The sequence below is a fragment of the Camelus ferus genome, chromosome 32 (assembly GCF_009834535.1).
Source record: "Camelus ferus isolate YT-003-E chromosome 32, BCGSAC_Cfer_1.0, whole genome shotgun sequence".
In the NCBI taxonomy this organism is placed as follows: Eukaryota; Metazoa; Chordata; class Mammalia; order Artiodactyla; family Camelidae; genus Camelus; species Camelus ferus.
Genome location: NC_045727.1, coordinates 2039473 through 2060263, shown reverse-complemented (window position 1 = coordinate 2060263; position 20791 = coordinate 2039473). Strand labels below are relative to the sequence as shown.

Below are 20791 nucleotides of genomic sequence, written 5' to 3'. Positions count from 1 at the left end.
ATCAAGGAGTGACAGCAGCTGGAAATGAGTGTAACAGAAACTTGGACCGATCACAGACTCAAACCAGTACATCTCCTTTCCATCCCAGAACTGGGAACTGAAACCATTCGGTAGGAAGTTCTTTCTTCCCTCTCCTATGCAAAAACCGCAGTCTGGCCGGGTCCCTTTTTAAATACACAAATATTAATAGCAACATTTACCAAGCCCTAAATAAAACATAAAGTGCTCTTGCAGTCCTGTCTGCACTACCTTCTGAATTACTTATAATAATTATAAATAATTTTTATTTATTCCTAGCCCTTAACCATCCTTGTTCCAAAGCATATGTAATTTTTACTTAACTCTGTCATGATGCAGAGGCCATTTCCTTTTCTTATTTTACAATATGGTTATTTTCCTACCAGGGCACAGTTAACAGCCCATAAAGGTCTCTGCTTAAGTAAGAAGTCCATGTCTGTGAACCGTCACCCAGACACATGCAACACCAGCGTGTGTGCCTCATATCAAAGTTTATTGAAGTGGTAGATTTCTTGTTAAGTACAGAAACAAAAGCAAATGAACCAGGAGGACTCTTTCTCTCCTCTAACAGTTGGGCAGCATTTTCCTTTTAATGATAAAAGCAAACAGAGGTGGGAAGCAGCTCTCTTGCCTAAAGTCTTTTAACTGCTCACCCTTCAAATCAGTGCAAAGAGGAGAATGGATTCCTTGCAAGTTGTAGCACAAATGCCATTTGCTTTCCCTTAGTAACACTGTTTTTGCTCAGTCCCTTCTGGGGCTCATCCCCTTCTTACCATCACTGGACACTCAGATATTAACCAAAGCTCATGAGTCTCTGCCTAGTCTGCTTCTGCTAAAGCTTGGCTGAAAGGTGAATGGATCTCACAGAACCCAGATGACCTACTGGCTTGTTTCACGATGCCTGGGTTCCCTCCAGGAGCAATAATTCCCCGCCAATCGCTTAGCTCGCCTCATCCCAGCAGGAGCCCACAAACAGGCCAGGCATCGCCCCAGGAGCCGAGAAACATCCAAGTCTCAGGCAGGTGAAGGACAGAGGCCGGCGAGCCACAGGCACGGACGGGCGTCTCCGTAGGTGGCTCCAGCTCTGCGCGGCAGGAACGTGGGCAGCTTCGCCATCTTCGGTTCTGCAAGTGTCTGAGACGGAAGAGCCGTTTCAGACGCCGAGAAGCTTCATCCTCTATTCCCCCAAGATTCCGGTGGAGACACTCGGCAACCAAGCAGCCCAAGCTGCCACACCAGTTCTCTAAACCTGGTCCTCCACATCCGGAAGTTCTGGGAAACCGCGGGCCAGGGCTAACGTGTTACTCCGAGCACCCGCCAAACTGCTTCTCCAGCGATCTTGGTCCCTGGTGACCATCTCCCTTCTTGGCTTGGTTATTTTAACTAGAGGCTGGAGTCAGACAACAGGGGCTCCACGGCTTACCCGGGTCGGCCATTAAGGCGTCAGGGACATTCCTGGAAGTACTCGTTTCCCCCGTGAGCTCGACGCTGGTACTGCGGTTATTATCTGACTCCTCCGGTATCTTCCTCCGCAGGCAGCGGTTGATCAAGCTGGAGAAGAAGCTGGGGAAGGATGGGCTGGAGAAGTAATACACCAGCGGGTCCAGCATGCTGTTCATGTAGGTGAAGCTGAGGGTGACGTAAAACGCCAGGTCAGCGGACTGGTAGATTTTGCAGTCCTGGGTCCCAGCCGTGCGCAGGAGCCAGAAAATGCGGATGCGCACTGCCACGCTGGGCAGGAAGCAGATGACGAAGACGATGGCCACCACCAGGATGAAGTTGATGGCCCTCTTGATCTTGGCATGCCTGTCCATTTGCCGCTGCCGCAGGCTCCAGATGATTCTGGCGGAGCAGAACAGGATGATGCCCAGGGGCAGGAAGAACTCCAGGAGGAACATGGCATCGTGCCAGCGGAAGGTATGGCAGATGCTGAAGCTACTGCACAAATTCGAATCGTGGTTCCTGATCAGCATCTTTGTGTACAGGAGGTGGACCGTCAAGCCGATAGTGACGCCCCACAGGAGGCAGGAGATGATGGCCGCCGTCCGGTTGGAGATCTTGTTCAGAGCGTGGTGGGGATGAACCACTCGGAAATACCTGTCCACGGCCACCACCGTGAGGAAGATGATGCTACCCTGGCGGTTCATGGCCAGCATGAAGAGCATCAGCCGGCAGGGGATGTCGCCAAACCTCCAGTCCCACTTCCTCACGTAGTTGTCCGCCAGGAAGGGCAGGCAGATGATCAAGAGAAAGTCAGCCACAGCCAAGTTGAACAGGAAGATCCTGCTGGATTTCCAGGACTTGAGGTGAAAGCAGAAAATCCACAGGGCAAGGCCATTTCCCAGGAGCCCGAACACAAACTCCAGCCCCACCACCGGCGGCAGCACCCTGGCAATGAATTCATCCCGGAACACACAGCAGTTCTTCTTGCCTATTTCCAGAAAGTGATTCTGCTGGGACGGGTTCATGAGTGAATCCCGTTGGTACTGGCGAGAGCCTCACCTAGCGAATGCTCGAGGAGAGAGGTGTGGGTCTGAGTGGCGAACCTGTGGCTCAGCACTTGCCTTTATGTCATGTCAGGGTGTTGAAATAGATGACTGAATGGTTACCAGGAAACTACGAAATCACTTAAAAAAAAAAAAAAAAAAAAAAACCAGCAAGGCTCTTATGCAACCTGCTGTTTGCATAAACAAGCAATAAAAAAAAAAATCCCCCAGGGCAGACAGGAACCCACAAAATGTTCTAAATGTAAAGAATATGTTTAGGCAAGTGGACTGTCAGTGTGAATTACTGAAATGTGGAAGGACCTTCCGGTGGAACGCTGTGTTCCTGGATGCTGAATACTGAGCATGAGAGAATTAATTCTGTCATGGGGCTGGCTTACAGAATGCACAAAACTACAACAGCAATCATAATTTACTGTGCTCAACAGCGCGGTTCTCCATAAACATTAAGAAGGAGTATGAGACCTCAGCATGTATATGATTTTTTCTTTTTATTTTTTTTTAGAAAGGCCAAGAGGACAATCATTGTCTAGTCTTTTATCTAGAGGACAGATGTGTTGCATTTGATGTTCCCATGCCATCTTCTCTGTACAAACACAGATTGCTTTTCTACACCAGAACGCTGCAATTAATCTCCAGCTAACCAAAAAAAAAAAAAAAAAAAAAAAAAAGCTATTTGAGAGCAGCATACATTTCACAAGATGTTTGAAAACTTGAACCCAGTTTGGATTGCCAGTGGTATGTTACAATTAGTCGGGTTTTTTTCTTTCTTTGTGTTAGATTTTGAGATCCCTCTGAGCGCAAGTAACGTTGTTAAGCTCATGATTTTTTTTAAATTAATAAGCTTTATTTTTTAGAGAAGTTTTAGGTTCACAGCAAAATTGAGTGGAAGTACAGAGAGTTCCTGTATCCTAGCTGTCCCCACGTGCACACAGCCACCCCCACCAAGTGCATGGTATTTTAATAGCTCTCATTTTTGGAAAATTAAACTTAGAGGACCTAAGAAGACTTTGAACTCCGCCTCCCGTCACACATCTTTTCTTTGCTTTTCAGTGTAATTGGGTGTAACCCTACAGAACACTTCCACCCTGTAATATTTTTTGTTGATGTTTTTTCTATTGTCTGATGAATTCTTACTGCGCAAGAGGTTCTGCGTTGTGTTGCTTGTTCTTTGAGTGAGAAATAGGGCATTTATATCTTTAGTTGCATATCCAGGCTCCATGATAGGGGTTTGTAGACTCTTCACAGTAAATGGGAGTCAGGATGATCTAACGTCAGACTCCCGTCAGAACCGGAGGCCCTTGATGATGAAGACGATGATGAAGACGATGTTGGCCCCTGGGTTACGGAGAGCTTCCCGTTGTGCTGGATGCCACACTCAGTGCTTTAAACACATTATCTTGTTTTATCCTGTCTGCAGTCCATGAGAACTATCCCTGATTCGAATTTTGAAATGAGGAAGGTGATGCTCAGAGAGGTTGGTCATATATTCAAGACTACACAGCTAATAAGATTTGAATCTGGCCCTGGCTTCAAAGCCCATGTCCCTAACCATCACACAGCACCGCCTCTTCTTGTATGACTGCCCCGTCTGCGCTGGATTGAGGTCACATTATGTGGGTGTATTAAGGCTCCAGTGAGATGATTAGTGTTTGTTCCCTGTCTTTGCTGCCTGTGAATAACCTGCGTTCTTCTTGGATGCATGTAGACTTGTCAGTGATATTCATAAAGTAACCCTAAGGGCCTTTATAAACTAAAAGTCAGAGAAACTGTCTATTCAATTAGCTCTGGGGGCTGCAATGTGCAAGGGACTCTCCCTTTCTAAGTTTTCCAATTTTAGGAGGGAGGATATAGCTCAATGGTAGAATGCATGCGAGGCATGCACAAGATACTCGGTTCAATCCCCAGGACTGTTAAATAAATAAACCTAATTGCTTCCTCCTCCCTGAAAAATAATAAAAATCATAATAAAATAAATACACAAATTGACCTAAGTTTTCTAATTTTATAATACTTGCCTTAAAAAATGATCATGGATAAAATTAAGAAAGAACCACAACAAATATTGTTAGGTTTGAAAAAAAGCAAGAACTTGGAGATTCTGGATGCTGCTTCTGGCTCTGTCCTTGGCCATGAAAACTCTTAACCCCTCAGCTCCCTCCTGTGTAAAGTGAGGGACGAGACCACCTTCTACCTTCCTTCCAGCTCTCATATCCTATGATTCTAAACCCAAATTGACAACTCCTCAGACACAGTGTCAATCCCCATCTCCCTGGATTCTGGTGCCTGCCATGGAAGTTCCCGTCTTCCCACTGTGCTGCGGGCATGTTTTATCTTGCTCATGTCCTTCTCTGCTGTATTTCTTTTGCTTTCTTACTAATGCATGAGTTGTACAGGAACTCGTTGTAGTGAATCATTTCAACAGCTCAGGCAGGGATTCCACCAAGTTTGGTGGAAACTCTGCTCGAAATCTGTGACTTTCACAATGAACTCGCATCTCCATGCCTGGTTCTCTTCTTACAGCTGAAATGTGTGCCAGTGAATTGGATGGAACTACTTTTTAAAATTTAAAATAATAATAACTATCATTGATCAACCGCTTGCCTTGTGCCAGGCATTGGAGTAAGAGATTTGTGAACATGATCTCATTTAATCCTCTCAAAAACCCTGTGGGGAGACGGCCTACAATTATCATCATCTCCATTTTACAGATCAGAGGGCCCAGGTTTAGAGAGGTTAAGTAATTCACTGTTTGTCTTTGAACGTCGCTGGGATTTCTGTTTTAGTTATCTATTGCTGTGTGACAAATCAACCCAACATGGACCAGCTTAAGACAACCACCGTTGTATCCTCTCTCATGGTTCTGTGGGTTGACAGCTGGTCAGTGCTTGTTTGGGGCCTCTTAGATGGCATTTAGGCTCAAGCAGGACACTGGGACGCCTGGGCTTCTCTCCTTCTTCATGTAGTCTGGTGTCTTTCTGTGTAGCACCTACACACAGCCTCTTCACCTAGTCTTCCCACAGGGTACACCGGACTTCGTACAAGACAATTGAGACTTCCAAAAGCACACAGTCAGACCTTCTTAACGCCTAGGCTTGGAAATCCCAGAACATCACCTCCACTGCATTTTGCTGGCTAGGGTGAGTCACAAGCCAGTCCCTGTTCCAATGGGAGGGGCCTTGCCTGGGTGGGGGTTTGGGAAGGCCTGCCTCTGGAGGTGGTAAATGACATTGAAATGGGGCACTTAGGAAGTGAGAGACCTTTGGACCACTAGTGAAGAGGAAGCAGGAGAAACTGGGAAGTAAGGGGGAGAGGAAACTGGTGATACTAATCAACAGAGGTATAAAAAGAAAGGAGAAGAGGGTACTTCAGGGTTTTGAAACATGCTGTTAATTTTAATACAAAAAAAAAAAAAAAACTAAGAATAACCAAATAATCTTGGAAAAGAAGAACAAAGTGGTAGAACTTACATTTCCCAATTTTTAAAATAACTGCAAAGCTGAAGTAGTCAAGACAGTGGGGTTCTGGCATAAGGACAGACATATAAATCAATAGAGTAGGATTGAGAGTCCAGAAATAAATCTTGCATTTATGGTCAGCTGACTTTTAACAAGGGTGCTGAGACAACTCAGTAGGAGAAAGAATCATCTTTTTAATCAATGCTGCGGGACCACTGAATGGGCACATGGGAAAGAATGAAGCTGGATCCTTTCCTTGAACTGTACACAAAAATTCACTCAGTGGATGATAGACCTAAAAGTAAGACATAAAACTCTTAAAAGGAAACCTAAGGGTAAGTCACCATGACCTTGGCTTAGGCAAAGCCTTCCTAGGTACAACACCAAACACACACACAAACAAAAAATTAACCAATTGGAGTCATCGCTTTAAAGGAGTGAAATTTTTTTTCCCCCAGAAAGGGGGAGGCGGGGAATGCTTATTAAACAATGGCCTATGGAAGAAGGCTTTTTCATGCACTGTCAGTGGGAGTCTAAGTTGATTCAGCCTTTTTGTTGGGCGATTTGGTGGTACCTATCAAGGTTATAATAAAAGCTAATGAAAAATAAGAGCTAATACAAGACAGTAGTAAGACTTCATAGAAATAGAGCTTACTCTCTGTTGGGCAACATTCTAGGTGCTTTATTCAGCTAAACTCATTTAGTGCTTAGAACATCCTATAAGACAGGTACTATTATTTTACAGATAAGGAAAATAAAGCAGTGAGAGGTTAAGTAACTTGCCGGAGGTCACACAGCGAGTCAGGAGAGGAGATGGGATTTGCACCCACACAGTGTGGCTCTGGGGACTGAACGCTGCCTCACCCAGTGTGCCTGTCCTTGGACCCAACAATTCCATGTCTAAGAATCTATCTTCTAAGCCTCTGGCACATGTACACAAAGATACATCATTCAGAATGTTCACCAAAGTATGGCGACAATAGAGGAAAATTGGAAATAACTTAAATGTCCATTAAAAGGCCATTTGGTTGAAGAAACAACATGTGGTTCATTTTTACAATGAAATACAATTAAAGGAGCTCAATTCTGATGTAGGAAGCTATTCAGGATAAAAATATCTTGCAAAACTCTATCTAATCTCTATGTATCTATCTTGCTTTAGCAGAACAAAAGATTCACGATTTTTATGCAAGTGTGTGTAAAACCCCCAAATGTGAAAAGTCATCATCTCTAGAAAATGAGATTAAGAGGAATGAAAGGAAGACTTTCTTGCTCTATATATGTATGTGTTCCTTTGAGCTTTGAACAAAAACATCTACGACTCTATAATTGAATTTAACTCTTGTTTAAAGAGAAAGGGGTCTGCAAGGCTATTATTCATGAATCTTCTCTCAAGAAGGACTGTGGGCAGATGCTTCTCACCTGGGTGGGTCTCACGGCTCCACCTCTTCCCAGGTTCTGGTAGCCCAGCCTTTTCACTCCTGACCTATTCCTCTTCCTTCCCATGGTTCCCAAGCAATCTGCCTTCTCGCCTCTCTCCTCTCTAACTGGAATATCTTTCCCTGCTGTCATCTGGTTGCCTCTTCTCCATCCTTCAGGGCTAAGTTCATGAGTCACCTCCTCTGAGAAGCCTTCCTTCCCTCCTCCCATGCCAAGACTAAGGGCCCCTGGGTTCTCCTGTAGAACCCTACGTTTACCGCTTTCACTGCAGCTACCCTGAATGATAATTTTATCTTTTCATTGATTTCTACAATAGAACCCGTAGAGTGAGGGGCTGTGTTTTTCATTTGTGTTTTCACTCTGCCTGGTACAGAGCTGGTGCCTAATAAATGCTCCTCAAGAGGTGGAATAAATAAGTGAATGAATCTTTACCAGGAAGAAAATATCGACCCCCTTCCCACTCTAACTGTATCATCACTGGAAGCTGGATATAGATTAAGCCCATATGTGAGCCCATCAATTTATTCTACCCCATCCTAACCTCTCTCTGTATGAAATGTAGGGCCCCAGCTTCATGGATGAGCTCAGAAGTGTCCTGCCTTTAGTTTAATGCTCCACTGGCGCCATCTTGAAATTCTTAATGCTTTCGGAACGAAGGATCCTTCATTTTTACTTTGCACTGGGTCCTGCCAATTTTGTAGCTGATCCTGAAGCCATGTGTGCACTTGCTATGATGATGGGGTCTCCAGTCATACTGGAAACCTCTGTGGGTTAGGAGGCCCAGACGACAAGCAGGTGGATTCTGTCCACCACAATCTGGCAACCTCCTCACCTTGCTGTGGTACCTTTAATAACTGGCTGAACTCTCTGTGCCCGAATCGCATCCACGCAGCCCCTGCATGCTGGGGACTTCAGATACCGTCTTAACCATTTTAGTTTTAAGAAAAAGTAAGGAAACACATTCTGAGAATAAAGCAGAACTAAAATTTTTATGTTGTCAGCACCAATAAAGGGTATCTCTTATTTTTTCCATATAAATCCTGTACAATAATGAACTGCTATTACTTCTAGCTTTTATGTGACTTTTCCTGAAAAACCCTGAGTAGGGATTTCTTTTAAATCGATTACATTTTCCCATTCCAGGAAGTTTAAACAGAACTTTGTCAACAAAGCTAACTTCCCTTCCTTAGAATTTCTCAAGAGTGCTTCTCAATAACACTTATTTTTCATCACATTCCATGAATTTTAAAAAGGGAGGCAAAATCAGAATCAAGACTGTGTTTGGATTTTTTGATTTTTCTTTTTGTTTGTTTCTGTTGTTTATCGGTGAGAACCTCTGCTGACCGTGAGCTTCTAGATTTGTGTGTGTGTGGGGGGGGTTCCTTGGAGGGTAAAGTCTCATTCGTCTTTTAACCTAGGCTCACACACAGGAAACAGGCTTTCTTTGGGAATCCATCTTTATTATGATGAAGCAACAAAGGGCAGCCCAGGAAAGAATTTAATTAAGACTAGAATTCTGAGAAGAATAACTTTTTCTTAAAGCAGAAGTGCAAGGTTTTCACAGATTTCTTTCAGGAGGATATACGGTTCTTTGATACTGGGAAGAATCTTTGCTTCCACCCATCCCCAGGCAGCTGGGGAGCCAGGAAACTCAGGCAGAGAAAATGGAGCAGCGACACAGAGACTCTGAACTGCAGGTGACACTGTGCTTAATGTTTTATGTGCACATATTCATTCCAATATTGACTGAGCACCTACTGTGCGCTGGCAGGCTGCTGGGCACTGGGGATATAGCAGTGAACAAAGTCCCCAGGCTTCAGGATCTTACATTCAGTGAATCCACATAATGACCTTTTGATGTCAGCATTATTGTTACCGCTGTTTGGCAGAAGAGGAAATTGAAGCTAAACGTGGTGAAATAAAATCTGCCCCCAGATCACACATCTAGTAAATGGCTGAGCAGGGATTCAAACTTAAGATGCGTGTGACTTTGTACAACCCATGCTTTCCATCCCTGGGGTTTGCAGTGCCTCTGAAAAAGGAAGTACTAAGGACAACCTAGAGGGGTGTTCCGAGGCCAGAGAATGAAAAGCTGGTAAGGTCCTTAAGTGCAGAGAGTCCTCTGGGAATTTGAGAAAGTGTAAATAAAGGAGCCACGAACACCTTTACCACTCGGTGGCTTGAGAACCCATCTAAGGTTGGCTTGGAATCTTTCCTGCTAATCCAGGGCAGGGCCAGCGTTTCCTTTCATAGAATCATCTCGCTTTGAGGGCTCCAGGTACATATTTGGGAAATTCATGTGCATAAGGGACACTACCCTTTCCACCCTTTGCTGTTTGTACGGAATCCTGCAATAAGAGGATAAACACAGATGTTTGCAGAGAACAGGTCTGGAAAGTATAGTCATTGAAAGGGTGAAGGTCATTAACTTCTCTATTTGCTCCCCCTCCCCCCTACATATAGAGGAGTTAACTAACGACCCTCCAGGTAAAAAGGGACACAAGCACAGTGCCTGGCGCAGAATATTAATTCTGTAAATATGTGGAAAATGAATGAATGAATAATTTCAACTCATCGTCACGTAACAAGCAGCCAAAACAATTACACTGGACCCAGCACTTCCCGAAAGCTAACGGGATTTTTTCAAGCACGCAGCTGCCACTGGAAAATCAAGGCAGGTAAACATATCCCTCAGGACCTTCTTCAAAATGCAAAGACTTGCAGGAAAATGTGGAGCTCCGAGAAGGTCAGAACAGATTGTTTTGCTGTCTTTCTTCTTGTGCTCCTAAGAAGTCAGAAAAATCCAGGGGGGCCCCCAGAAAGATGAGACTCACCGGGATCAAGACATCTCTGTCTGCAGGATCTCACTCCACCTGAAATGAAAATGTTGACTTACCCCAGTTTCTATTTTTCCAAGACAAATGAGGACTTAAGTTCAGAGGATAGGTCATTAAATACACTATCTTCCCCCAAGGGAGAACATGATGGGTTTAAACATTGTTATCTATTAACTTAGCTGTTTAAAAATACACAGGAGATGAGCTCTTCCTAACCCACCAACACACACACAAACACACACACACATATGCCCCTGTCATTGGAATCAAATCATATAAATGCAACTGACTCACTTCTCAACTGGAACCTTCCAAAAAGGCATAGTGATCTGAATTTCATTTTCAGCAGAGTGAGGAGGACACAGCTAAGAAAGAATGGCATTTTCAAAGCTCCCCACCCCTCAGCATGGATCATTTCTAAGTTGCCAGTCGGTCCTCCTTGGTTTTGTCAGTCTGTCTGTCCTGGTGCCATTTATCAAATTTGGAGATCCTACTGCACATTGGATTGGCTTTGGAAGCTGTTTGCCACACTGATGCAACTCCTGTGACAAAGGTTTGAAATTGGCCTCTCCTCTGGCCTCTTGGAGTGTCCTGGACGCTTAGGTCTCAAACTGCGGATTTTGAGCTTAGTGTAGAATTTGGGGAATGAGGGACTTGAAAAATAATACACCAGGGGGTCCAGCATGCTGTTCATGTAGGTGAAGCTGAGGGTGATGTGGAGGGCTACGTGGACAGAGGAATCGCAGGCACTGGAGGGCACCGTCCAGAGGAAATATAGTCTAGCCGCCACGCTGGGCAGGTAGCAGGTGATGAACACAGCTGCCACTACCATGATGACCCGCATAGCCTTCTTCATCCGAGTCTGCCTGGCCAGGTGCTGCCTTTGCTGCAGACTCCAGATGATCTTGAAGGAGCAAAACAAGATGATGCCAAGGGGCAGAAAGAACTCCAGCTGGAACATGACATCATGCCAGCCGTTGGCCGACTCCATGATGAAACTCTCACAAGCTATGGTCTTCCCCTGCGTGCACAGATGGTTCTCCATCAGAAGATACAGAGTCCCCAGGATGAGCATGGTCCAGAGGGCACAGACGATGCCAACCGCAGTCCGGTTGGAGATGGAATTCACCGTATGGTGGGGGTGGACCACTTTAAAATACCTGTCCACAGCCACCACCGTGAGGAAGACGGTGCTCCCAGCCCTGTTCATGGCCAGCATGAAGAGTGCCACCCGACAAGGAATGTCCCCAAAAGCCCATTGTCTGTGCCTGCGGTAGTAGTCTGTCCGAAAGGGCAGGCTGATCATGAGAAGGAAGTCGGCCACAGCCAAATTGAAGAGGTAAATAGTGCTCGGCTTCCAGGTCTTCATGTGGAAGCAGAAACCGCACAGGGCGATGCCGTTGCCCAGGGCACCGAGCACGAAGGCCAGGATCAGTAGTGGCGGCATCACCTGGGAGATGGGGTCCCCCTGGATCAGGCAGCACGACCCGTTGTCCATGGTGGACAGAGGGCCGGTGTTCCGTGCGCCGGGCTGTGGCGATCCCGCAACAACTCAGCTGCTTATCTGAAACTACCACTCACCCAGCTGCTGTGTTTCCAGCTTCTTCACCCTGGGCTGCGAGTCCTGCACACGGGGTGGAGGTGGCCACTGCATGGAGAACAGAAACTTCAGCCAGGAAATGAGAGACTCGGGGTGGTCCTCTCCCAGAAGCCTGGGTCACAAGCTGCCTGTCTCCCCGAGAGCCGAAGCATGTAGCGCCACGGGGCTTTGAAACGCAGGTAGCTTCACCCAAGCGGTCATTTCTGGGGAACGGCTCACAGGTCCGATGAGAATCATGCTGGAGACGAGTTGATGGGTTCTGCCCCAGGATGGTTTTTATTTTCAGCCTCTCTTTCTCCTCAGACTTTCTCTGAGCTGCAGATTAAGCAAAGCTACCCAGAAGCCACGAAAAAAAAAGCTTGTTTGTTCTCCCTCCCGGTGGAGAAATACAAACATTTCCTGGAGCTGTTCTGGGCCTCTGCCTTTGCTTCCCTCCCTAACCCTTGCCTGACTGCCCCGTCCTCTCCCTCATCCCTTGGGGCGCTCCTAGGCGGTGCCAGAGAGGGGAGGTTTTGCTTTGCTGCTCCTTAGAGCCACTTCCTGTGCCCAGACCCAAAAATACAGCACTTAAAAATCAGAAGGATCTATGGAGGGAAAAAACATCCTTACAAACAGCACTTGTTGCCTGTTAGAAAAATTCTCTCAAGTGAGTAACTTTTCCTCCCCTCCATTCACACCTCCTACCCTTTGCATCCTTCCTTGGACCCAAATGACCAGTTGCACCACCAGCAAGACCATGAAATAGATCTGAAGCCACTTCTCATGAAACAGCCTCTTTGGGAGCCAGGTCCTCCCTCTGCTGTTAGCAGAGGGGGATTTGGCTCTGAGTTTCCCAAATTTGGCTGCTCAAAGAGCCAAATGCCATGATCTATGTGTTTTTCATTTTAATTACATGCTGAGACCTTGGTGGGGGCAAAGAAGGGCTGGAGTAGTTGTGGAGTCTATTTCGAAAATGATTGTGAGTAAATTCGTCTGCTCCGAAGTCCAGAGTCTTTGCTATAATTTCCTGTCCTTTGGCTTTAGAGATGATCTGATGGACCTTTCAGCTTTCAGGGTAGGAAAGGGTGAGAGGCGGGAGTGCACTGAAATAATGCATCTGCCTTCTTCCACTTGCTGATTAAAGCTAAGTTCCTTCCACTGAGTCCTCCAAATGAGCCCAAGGACATTCCTTCTGTCCCGACCGGAGCAGGAATCGTCACCTCCCACTTGAAACTTTGGAGTCTCCTAATCAGTTTCCTTTCCTCTAGTCTATTTTCTGTAATTCCTCTCCCACACTACAATGTAATTTTTTTTTTCTAAAGCACATATTTTCTTTTTTTTTTTTTTCCTTCTAAAACCCTTCAATCTGCCAGGGTGATATCTGTCTGTCCTGTGAGCTGTGTCTGGATCAAAAACCAGTTTGATTTGGCCCACATGTTTCAAAAACCTTGGCCTGACCTATAAAAACCTGGCTTTCCAGTCTCTCTTGGAAACTGGAAGATCTGGCCACACAAGGCCAACAATCCCACATGGTGAGAGTCAGGTAGCACTGAGAGTAACTGCACCCTTGAGACAAGGCAAGAATTCTCCATTTTGCCACAGTCCCCACCACTCCCTGTTACCTGGTCAGCTTCACTCATTTACATGACTCATCTCTGTGGGATTTTAAGTTTGTCACCTCTGCTCTAGGTCACATTCCTCGGATGGTAGACAGGGCCCATCACACATGGTTCCCAAACTCCTTTTCCAGCATCATTTTCCTGTCCCTTTCCTCCTCACACCCTGCTTGCTAGTCTCATAACTTCTGATAAATAAACATGTCCATCAAACATCTACATTTAGCTCCCTCAGTAATCCAAGAGATCCTTGGAGATAAAGCCTATGTTCTTGGCAGGAACAGCGTAGACGAGGATCTGATGATTAACTCCTGCTTTTCTTGAGAGCACACAGCAGCCACTTCCCCTCTGTTGGCCTTTGTGATTCTACGAGGAGACGTTAAGTAATGGGAGGTACCCTCTGTAGGCTGGAACACCCCAGGATGAGGCTGGGATGGGTAGCCCTGAATGCCTTAACGTGATCAGGCTGGAGTTTTCAACAAATGGCAAAGGTTCTTCATCCTGTGTTGGCAAATACTGTCGAGATTCTTGTAAACACGAACACGAGTGTTTCCCTTTTCCCAAAAGACGGGCCCTTGCCTTTCTTTTCCACCTTCTTTCTGTCTTATCAAATCACTTCCTCCCTCTGGAGTTAGCAGAGGATTACAGATGAAAAGACGGGTTTCTCTTTCTCTGAATGTCTACTGTGGATAACGGGGGAGGCTGTGCGTGTGTGGTGACAGGGGGTCGTGGGGAATCTGTATCTTCCCCTCAGTTTTGCTGTGAGCTAAGAACTGCTCTATAAAGTCTTAAAATTTTTCAAGCTCAATTTTATTACTGATGGTATTTTTATGCTTACTTCTAGCTGCTAATTACAGCGCCTGATGCAAAATAGAGGCTTTATTGACTTTAAAATGTTTATTCAAGAAAACAAAGTTATGGTTACTGAAGGGGACAGTGGGGAGGGGAGGGATAAATTAGGAATTTGGGATGAGCAGATACAAACTACTACATATGAAAGAGATCAAGAACCAGGTCCTGGTCTATATAGCACAGGGAACTATGTTCAGTATTCTGTAATTTACCATAATAGAAAAGATTACGAAAAAGAGTATGTGTGTGTGTAACTGAATCACTGTGCTGTACACCAGAAACTAACACAACACTGAAATCAACTATACTTCAGTTAAAAAAAAAGTTAATTCAGTGAACCTTTGAGATACGTTAGCTAGATGCTTCAGGATCCCCCAAATGAGGAAGATACTATCTGCTGTCTGGAGCTGAGTGTTTACTAGGGGAAAGAAGACAATCACATAAATAACAATAAAGGAAAAGCAAACAGAATAAGTGATTTAAGGCACTATTTTCCAAAATGTGGTAGACATGCCACAGATGATATGTGAGCTTATTTTAGATGATGGAGAGTAATACCCACATGTACTCTGACTTCATTGCGGTGACTTTATTTAAATATGCATTAAAAAAAATACAGCTGGTTTATTGGAGTTTTGTGAATGGAGGGAGTGAGGGAGAGCTGTTAAAATTTCTAGGGGCAGAATTAGAAGGAACAGACATTCTGGACAAAATGAGGAGCCTGGAAAAAGGAGGGCTGGAGGGGGTGTCTGAGGAATCTTCCGGAAACTTGGGATTTGGAGTCTGTGTCTTAGAATCATAAGGAATAAAAGAGGCCATGCTGTGTGGGGCTGTTTTGCAGGGAACCTTGGATTAAGTGGCAGCAGGGAACCATTTGTGGGTGAATTGGAAAGGAGTGGAGGGAATTGTTGAAAAAGCAAAAGGCTTTTAATATGTGTCCCCCACCCCTTCTCCAGCCCGTCCTGGAACCACGGTACCGTCCACTCTGGTCACCTGGGAATTCTGCAGGCTCAGAGCCCATGATTTGTCTCCCTCCCTGGTGGGTTCCGTGGTGAGCCACAGGGGGGATATGATCAAGGAGCGAGGTGTTCCAGATGACTGCAGCCCATTCCTTCACGTTTCTCTGATTCCACATCAGACGTAGGGAACTGTCAGCACCATCCATCAAATAACTCAGGCCATAAGCTTGGTTTCTTCCTCTTCCTGGCTTGCCACAATCTCCCTTCTGTTGGTCATTCACCCTACCTTATAGGAAGCCCAGGGGACGCCACTTCCTCCAACCCCCAAGGCTCCTCTGTTTCTCCCTCTCCAGTCTGGGTTAACCCTCTTCTCTGCCCATTTCTGCCACCCTCAGACTTACCGTGCAGTATTGTGACGGTTTGCCTGTGCGTGTCCCCCCAGACCCTTGTCTCTGTGAAGCCCAGCTCTGGGTCTGATTCAGCTTTGCATGCCCAGACTGTAGCCTGGCACCAAGGGGACCCTCAGGAAGGACGTCTTGAATACATGAATGAACTAGTGATCAAATGTGGCTTACTTATTCTCCTGGCTGTGAGAAGACACAGGAAGTGTATGTTCAAAGAATGACCGCACCTGCCAGGCTGATCTGGCGTGAGCTCAGGGCTCTTGGACCCCCAGCGTACTGCCTCCCCTCATGTTTCTTCATGAGATAACATTTCACTTTACATGTGACAGGGACAGGAAGTGGACATTCCTGCAGGGCTGCCCAGCAGGTGGCAGAAGGGGGAACTGTCTGTGTGGCAGCGTGTCGGGAAGGCACACTCCTGGGTGTGTCTCCTTCACTCCGGCACTGCGACTACACTCACAACACTTCGGATGCCATTTGTATGGGATTTTTTTCCCCCGCACCATACAATTGTCTGCAACCCAAGCTGGGTGTCCTATAATTCAATTCAATTCTGACACTAATTAGAATTAGTGCAGTCCCCACAGGTTAAAGGCTCAGTCCCTGAAGACTGCCCCCCACTTTGGATGCTAATTGCAAGTGTGGGTCCCCTGGTTACTTACACCTTATGCCCGACTTGGCTGCAATTCGAGGTCCCCATGACACCCTTCCTCAGATTCGATCATATATGCTAGAACAGAACTCAGGGAAACAGTTACGTTTGCCAGTTTCTATATAACAAGGAATGTGATAAAGGATACAGAGGAGATACATAGGGTAAGGTCTGGAAGGCTCTCGACTGCAGGAGTTTCTTGCTGTCCCCGTGGAGTTAGGGAACCTCCTGGTTCATGAGTGTGTTCACCAACCCAGAAGCGCCCAAACATCATAGAACGGGGATTTTTATGGAGGCTTCATCACATGAGCACGATCAATTATTAACTCCATTTCCAGCCTCTCTCCCTTCTCTGGAGAATGGGGGGGTGGGGGTGGGGGTGGGGGAGGGCCTGAAAATTCCAAGATTCTAATCATGGCTTGGTCTTTCTGGGGCCCAGCCCTGCTCCAAGAGCCCACTGAGAGCCACTTTATTAGAACACAAGACAATCCCATCACCCAGGAAATTAATTCCGAGGGATTTAGGGCTTAACCAGGGGCAGAGACCAATGTGTATCTTTCTTGCTATTTCATAGGCAGAAATCCAGGGGCTTTGCTTTCCCCAAATTCCTTTCCCGGCCAGGGGTCTGAGTACATGACCGTGTTCCCCTTCTGTGGCTGCAGTCACAGATTGCCACAGCGTGGTGGCTTAAAACAACAGAAATGTATTCCCTCACAGTTCTGGAAGCTAGAAGTCTGAAATGAGGGCATCCTCAGGCTGTGCTCCCTCCAGAGGCTCCAGAGAAAGTGTTCCTAGCCTCTTCCAGCTTCTGGGGACTGTGGGCATTCCTCAGCTCACCACCAACTCATTCCAACCTCTGCCTCCTCTGTGATCACCTAGGCGCCTCCTCTGTGTGCCTCTTGTAAGGACCCTTGTCAATGGATTTAGAACCCAGGTGATCCAGGATGAGCTCATCTCAGGACCATTAACTCAGCCACATCTGCAAAGACTCTTTTTCCATATAAGGTCACTTTCACCGTTTTGGAAGGTGAGGATGTGGAAGTATCCTTTTTGGAGGGGTGACCACTCCAACCCATTACAGCAAACTTTTCAACGTCAGTGTTGGAGTCTTAGAGTTCCTCTCTCCGCAGAACTATTTCAAAACGCCCTCTCTGAAAGGGAGGAAGAATTACTGACCGACTTTAAGGTCTAAATGATTTATCACGGTTTTTGTTTGTTTCCTGCTACAGCCCTGGGGACAGCTAGGGGCCTGAAGGTTAAGAGGAGGGGTGGGGGTTGCTTCACAGGGTGCCCAGGGGAGGGCATGGAGGTTACCCTGACCTACACATGCCCTGACAAGGAAGTTCCTTGCCATTTCAAAATTAGCCTTAAAAATTGCAAAGAAGTTTTTTTTCTCCTGAGCATAGCTCAGGGGTAGAGCGCATGCTTAGCATGAAGGAGGTCCTGGGTTCAATCCCTAGTACCTCCATTAAAAAAATAAATTTTAAAATGTTTTAATTAAATTAAAAAAAATTTTTTTAAGACAAAGGAAACTACAGATTCAAAGAGATTTAAGAGATATAGTAATAACTGTTTGTACTGCAACTTAAACAACTCCAGCTGTTAAAAAGTATGAGACATTTGGGGAAATCTGAACCTGGATTGGCTAACTAAGGTTATTAAGGAATTATTACTAATTATTGCAAGTGTGATAATGGTATTTTGGTTATATTTAAAGAAGGAGTCGTTGTCTTTTAGAAATAAATACTGAAACATATGCAGATGAAATTATATGATATTTGGGATGTAATTCAAAGGAATCCAACAAGGAAGAGAAACAGAAACAGGAACAGAGAAGTTATGAGGTTTTTGATTGTTGTGGCTGGATTGTGGGAAGAGCGACGTTCATTCTTCTGTTCTCCCTGCTTGTATATATTTTCCATAATAAAAAGTTAAAGTTGAAAGCAGCTTAAATCTTTACCAGTGGGGAACGAGATAAATAAATTATGGTGACTCCATTCAATCAAATACTATAGACTTATTAAAAAGAAGAATCTTCATTTGCATAACACTCCCTTTGAGCCAGGCCCTTCGAAACACAAAAAACACCCCGGAGTTTGTGTAGCATAATCCCATTTTTGGAAGTGAAGAAAATAACATACATGCCCTTGTACGTCGCCGGTGGAAATATGAAATGGTTCAGCTGCTGTGGAAAACAGTTTGGCAGTTCCTCAAAAGTTAAACTTTGAATTGCCATACGATCCATCAGTTCTACTCCCGGGTATATACCTCCAAAAGCTGAAAACAGGGCTCAAACAAAAACTGGAATATGAATGCTCATAGCAGCATGAGTCACAATAGCCAAAAGGTGGTGTGAGGGTTTATTTTATGTCATCTTGGCTGGGCTATGGTGCCCAGATATGGGGTCAAGCATTATTCTGGGTGTTTCTCTGAAGGTGTCTATTGGATGAGATTAACATTTAAATAGGTGGATTTTGAGTAAAGCAGACTGCCCTCTATAATGTGGGTGAACCTCACCCAATCAGTTGAAGGCCTTAATGGAACAAAGACTGACCTCCCCCAAGCAAGAAGGAATCTGGCTGGCAGATGACCTTTGGACTTGACTACACCATTGCCTCCTCCCTGGGCCTCCAGCCTGCCAGCCTACCCAGCATATTTTGGACTTCCAGTCTTCATAGTCATATAAGCCAATTCCTTAAAATAAATATTTTCTGTTTCCCTGAAGAACCCTGACTAATACAGGTGGAAACAACCCAAATGTTCACCAATAGGTGAATGGATAAACAAATTGTGGTACAAACACACAGTGGAATATTATTCTGCCATATAAAGGGACAAGAGTACAATTTCCTGCCACAAAGTATATGAACCTCAAAAACATTCTAAGTGAAAGAAGCCAGACATAAAAGGTAACTTTGTAAAGACAGAAAGTGGATTAGCATTTGCTAAAGACAGGAGAAGGGGAGAACGGGGAGTGACTGCTTAATGGGTACAAGGTTTATTTTTGGGGTGACAAAAATGTTTTGGAACTAGGTAGAGGTGCGGTGCACAGTGATGTACTATGCCACTGGATTGGACACTTTAAATGGTTTATTTTATATAAACTGTAACTCAACAGAAAAATAGGTATGTGCACTTAAAAAATCTGGAAGATAAGAATATGTACTCTGGAGTTAGGCTGCCTGGGTTTAAAGTTAATTCTCTTCCTTAGTGTCTGTGAAGTCTTTAGGCAAGCTGCTTCCCTCTTTAAGGCTCAATTTCGTCATGTGTAAAATGGAAATACTATTACCCAGGTGATTCTAACAGGAAGGCAAAATGAGTTAATCTATGCAAAGTGCTCAGAGCAGTACACAGCTTAGAGTAAACTGCTGTGCATGTTTCAGCTGCTATTTCTATTTCTATTGCCATTATATGCACCAAACCGTTCATAGCACTCTGGAGAGGGGAAAGGAAATTTTTGCTTCACACTGCACACACTTTGAATATTTTGTAATACAGTAAAAGAGAAATACACTTAAGTTCAATACAACTCTCAGAGTGTCAAAGGGCTTTGGGCCCCTGATACGAGAGCAAAGGAAGGATGGATTTCACTGCAAATTCGATCAAGTGCCTACCTTATCCTGATAAAACTGTATCATCTTTGTCAGTTAATCCTCCTCTGTACTGAATGTTTATGGGCCTCTTGTGGCAGAACTGGTTGTGTCCCTTGTTGTTCCTGTACCACAGGAAGAACAAATGACCTTGTGAAACATCTGCTTTTTGGAGAAGCAGAACAGGTTGGTTTTCATTAACCTCTGTCATGTCTGCTCCTTCTCTGTCATCTCAGCCCCCCCGGTCCTTCTTCCTCTGCGCAGGGCTTCTGGGGTCAAGAGCTCGGCTGGTGGGGTGGTGCTGCTTTGCTGTGCTCGGCACCCACGTGCTCTCCTTTTGGCGGTAATGCCCTGACTTCCTTTGCTGATCCCCCCATCCCTGAGGTTGGGCCATCTTTCAGGTTTGGGAGGATTTGGCTCCATCCCTAGGCTCTGGGAATGGACACGTGACCTGGCCTGGCAAATCAGATCTTTTCATCCCTGCGGCCACTGTGATTGGCTCAAGGAGGCACAAGAATCAAAGGATAAATGCTTTCATTTGGGTTGCTCTAACAAAATATCATAGACTGGGTGACTTATAAGCGACAGAAATTCATTTCTCACAGTTCTGCAGGCTGGGATGTCCACGATCACGGGGCCAGTAGATTCACTGTGTCGTGAGGGGCGGCTTCCTGAGTGTTGCCTGCTCTCATGGTCCTCCCACGGTGGAAGGGAGGGAGCCCTCTGGGATCTCTGTGTAAGGGCACTAATCCCATCATGAGGGCACCACCTTCGTGATCTAGTCACTTCCCGCCTCCTAATACCACCACACTGAGAGTTGGGATTTCAACATATGAATTTGGGGGTGAAGGGGACACAAACCTTCAGTCTATGGCAAATACC

At 45.5% G+C, this 20791-nt stretch overlaps 2 protein-coding genes across 2 annotated transcripts; both read right to left on the bottom strand.

Moving 5' to 3' along the window:
- Positions 1-492: 492 nt before the first annotated feature.
- LOC102519215 (hydroxycarboxylic acid receptor 2) lies at positions 493-2597 on the bottom strand. The gene has a single exon (XM_006195842.3). It carries the CDS (start codon positions 2484-2486, stop codon positions 1398-1400), a length of 1089 nt encoding a protein of 362 aa, XP_006195904.2. The 5' UTR covers positions 2487-2597; the 3' UTR covers positions 493-1397.
- A 6262-nt stretch (positions 2598-8859) lies between these two features.
- On the bottom strand, positions 8860-12572 carry HCAR1 (hydroxycarboxylic acid receptor 1). The gene is made up of 2 exons (XM_006195843.3): positions 10552-12572; positions 8860-10293 (listed from the first exon to the last, which is right to left on the bottom strand). Exon 1 carries the CDS (start codon positions 11753-11755, stop codon positions 10748-10750), a length of 1008 nt encoding a protein of 335 aa, XP_006195905.2. The 5' UTR covers positions 11756-12572; the 3' UTR covers positions 8860-10293; positions 10552-10747.
- Positions 12573-20791: the final 8219 nt, after the last annotated feature.

What these genes read in the sequence shown, in the direction of transcription:
- LOC102519215 (XM_006195842.3), bottom strand. Translation starts at nt 2,486, where the DNA reads ATGAACCCGTCCCAGCAGAATCACTTTCTGGAAATAGGCAAGAAGAAC.
- HCAR1 (XM_006195843.3), bottom strand. Translation starts at nt 11,755, where the DNA reads ATGGACAACGGGTCGTGCTGCCTGATCCAGGGGGACCCCATCTCCCAG.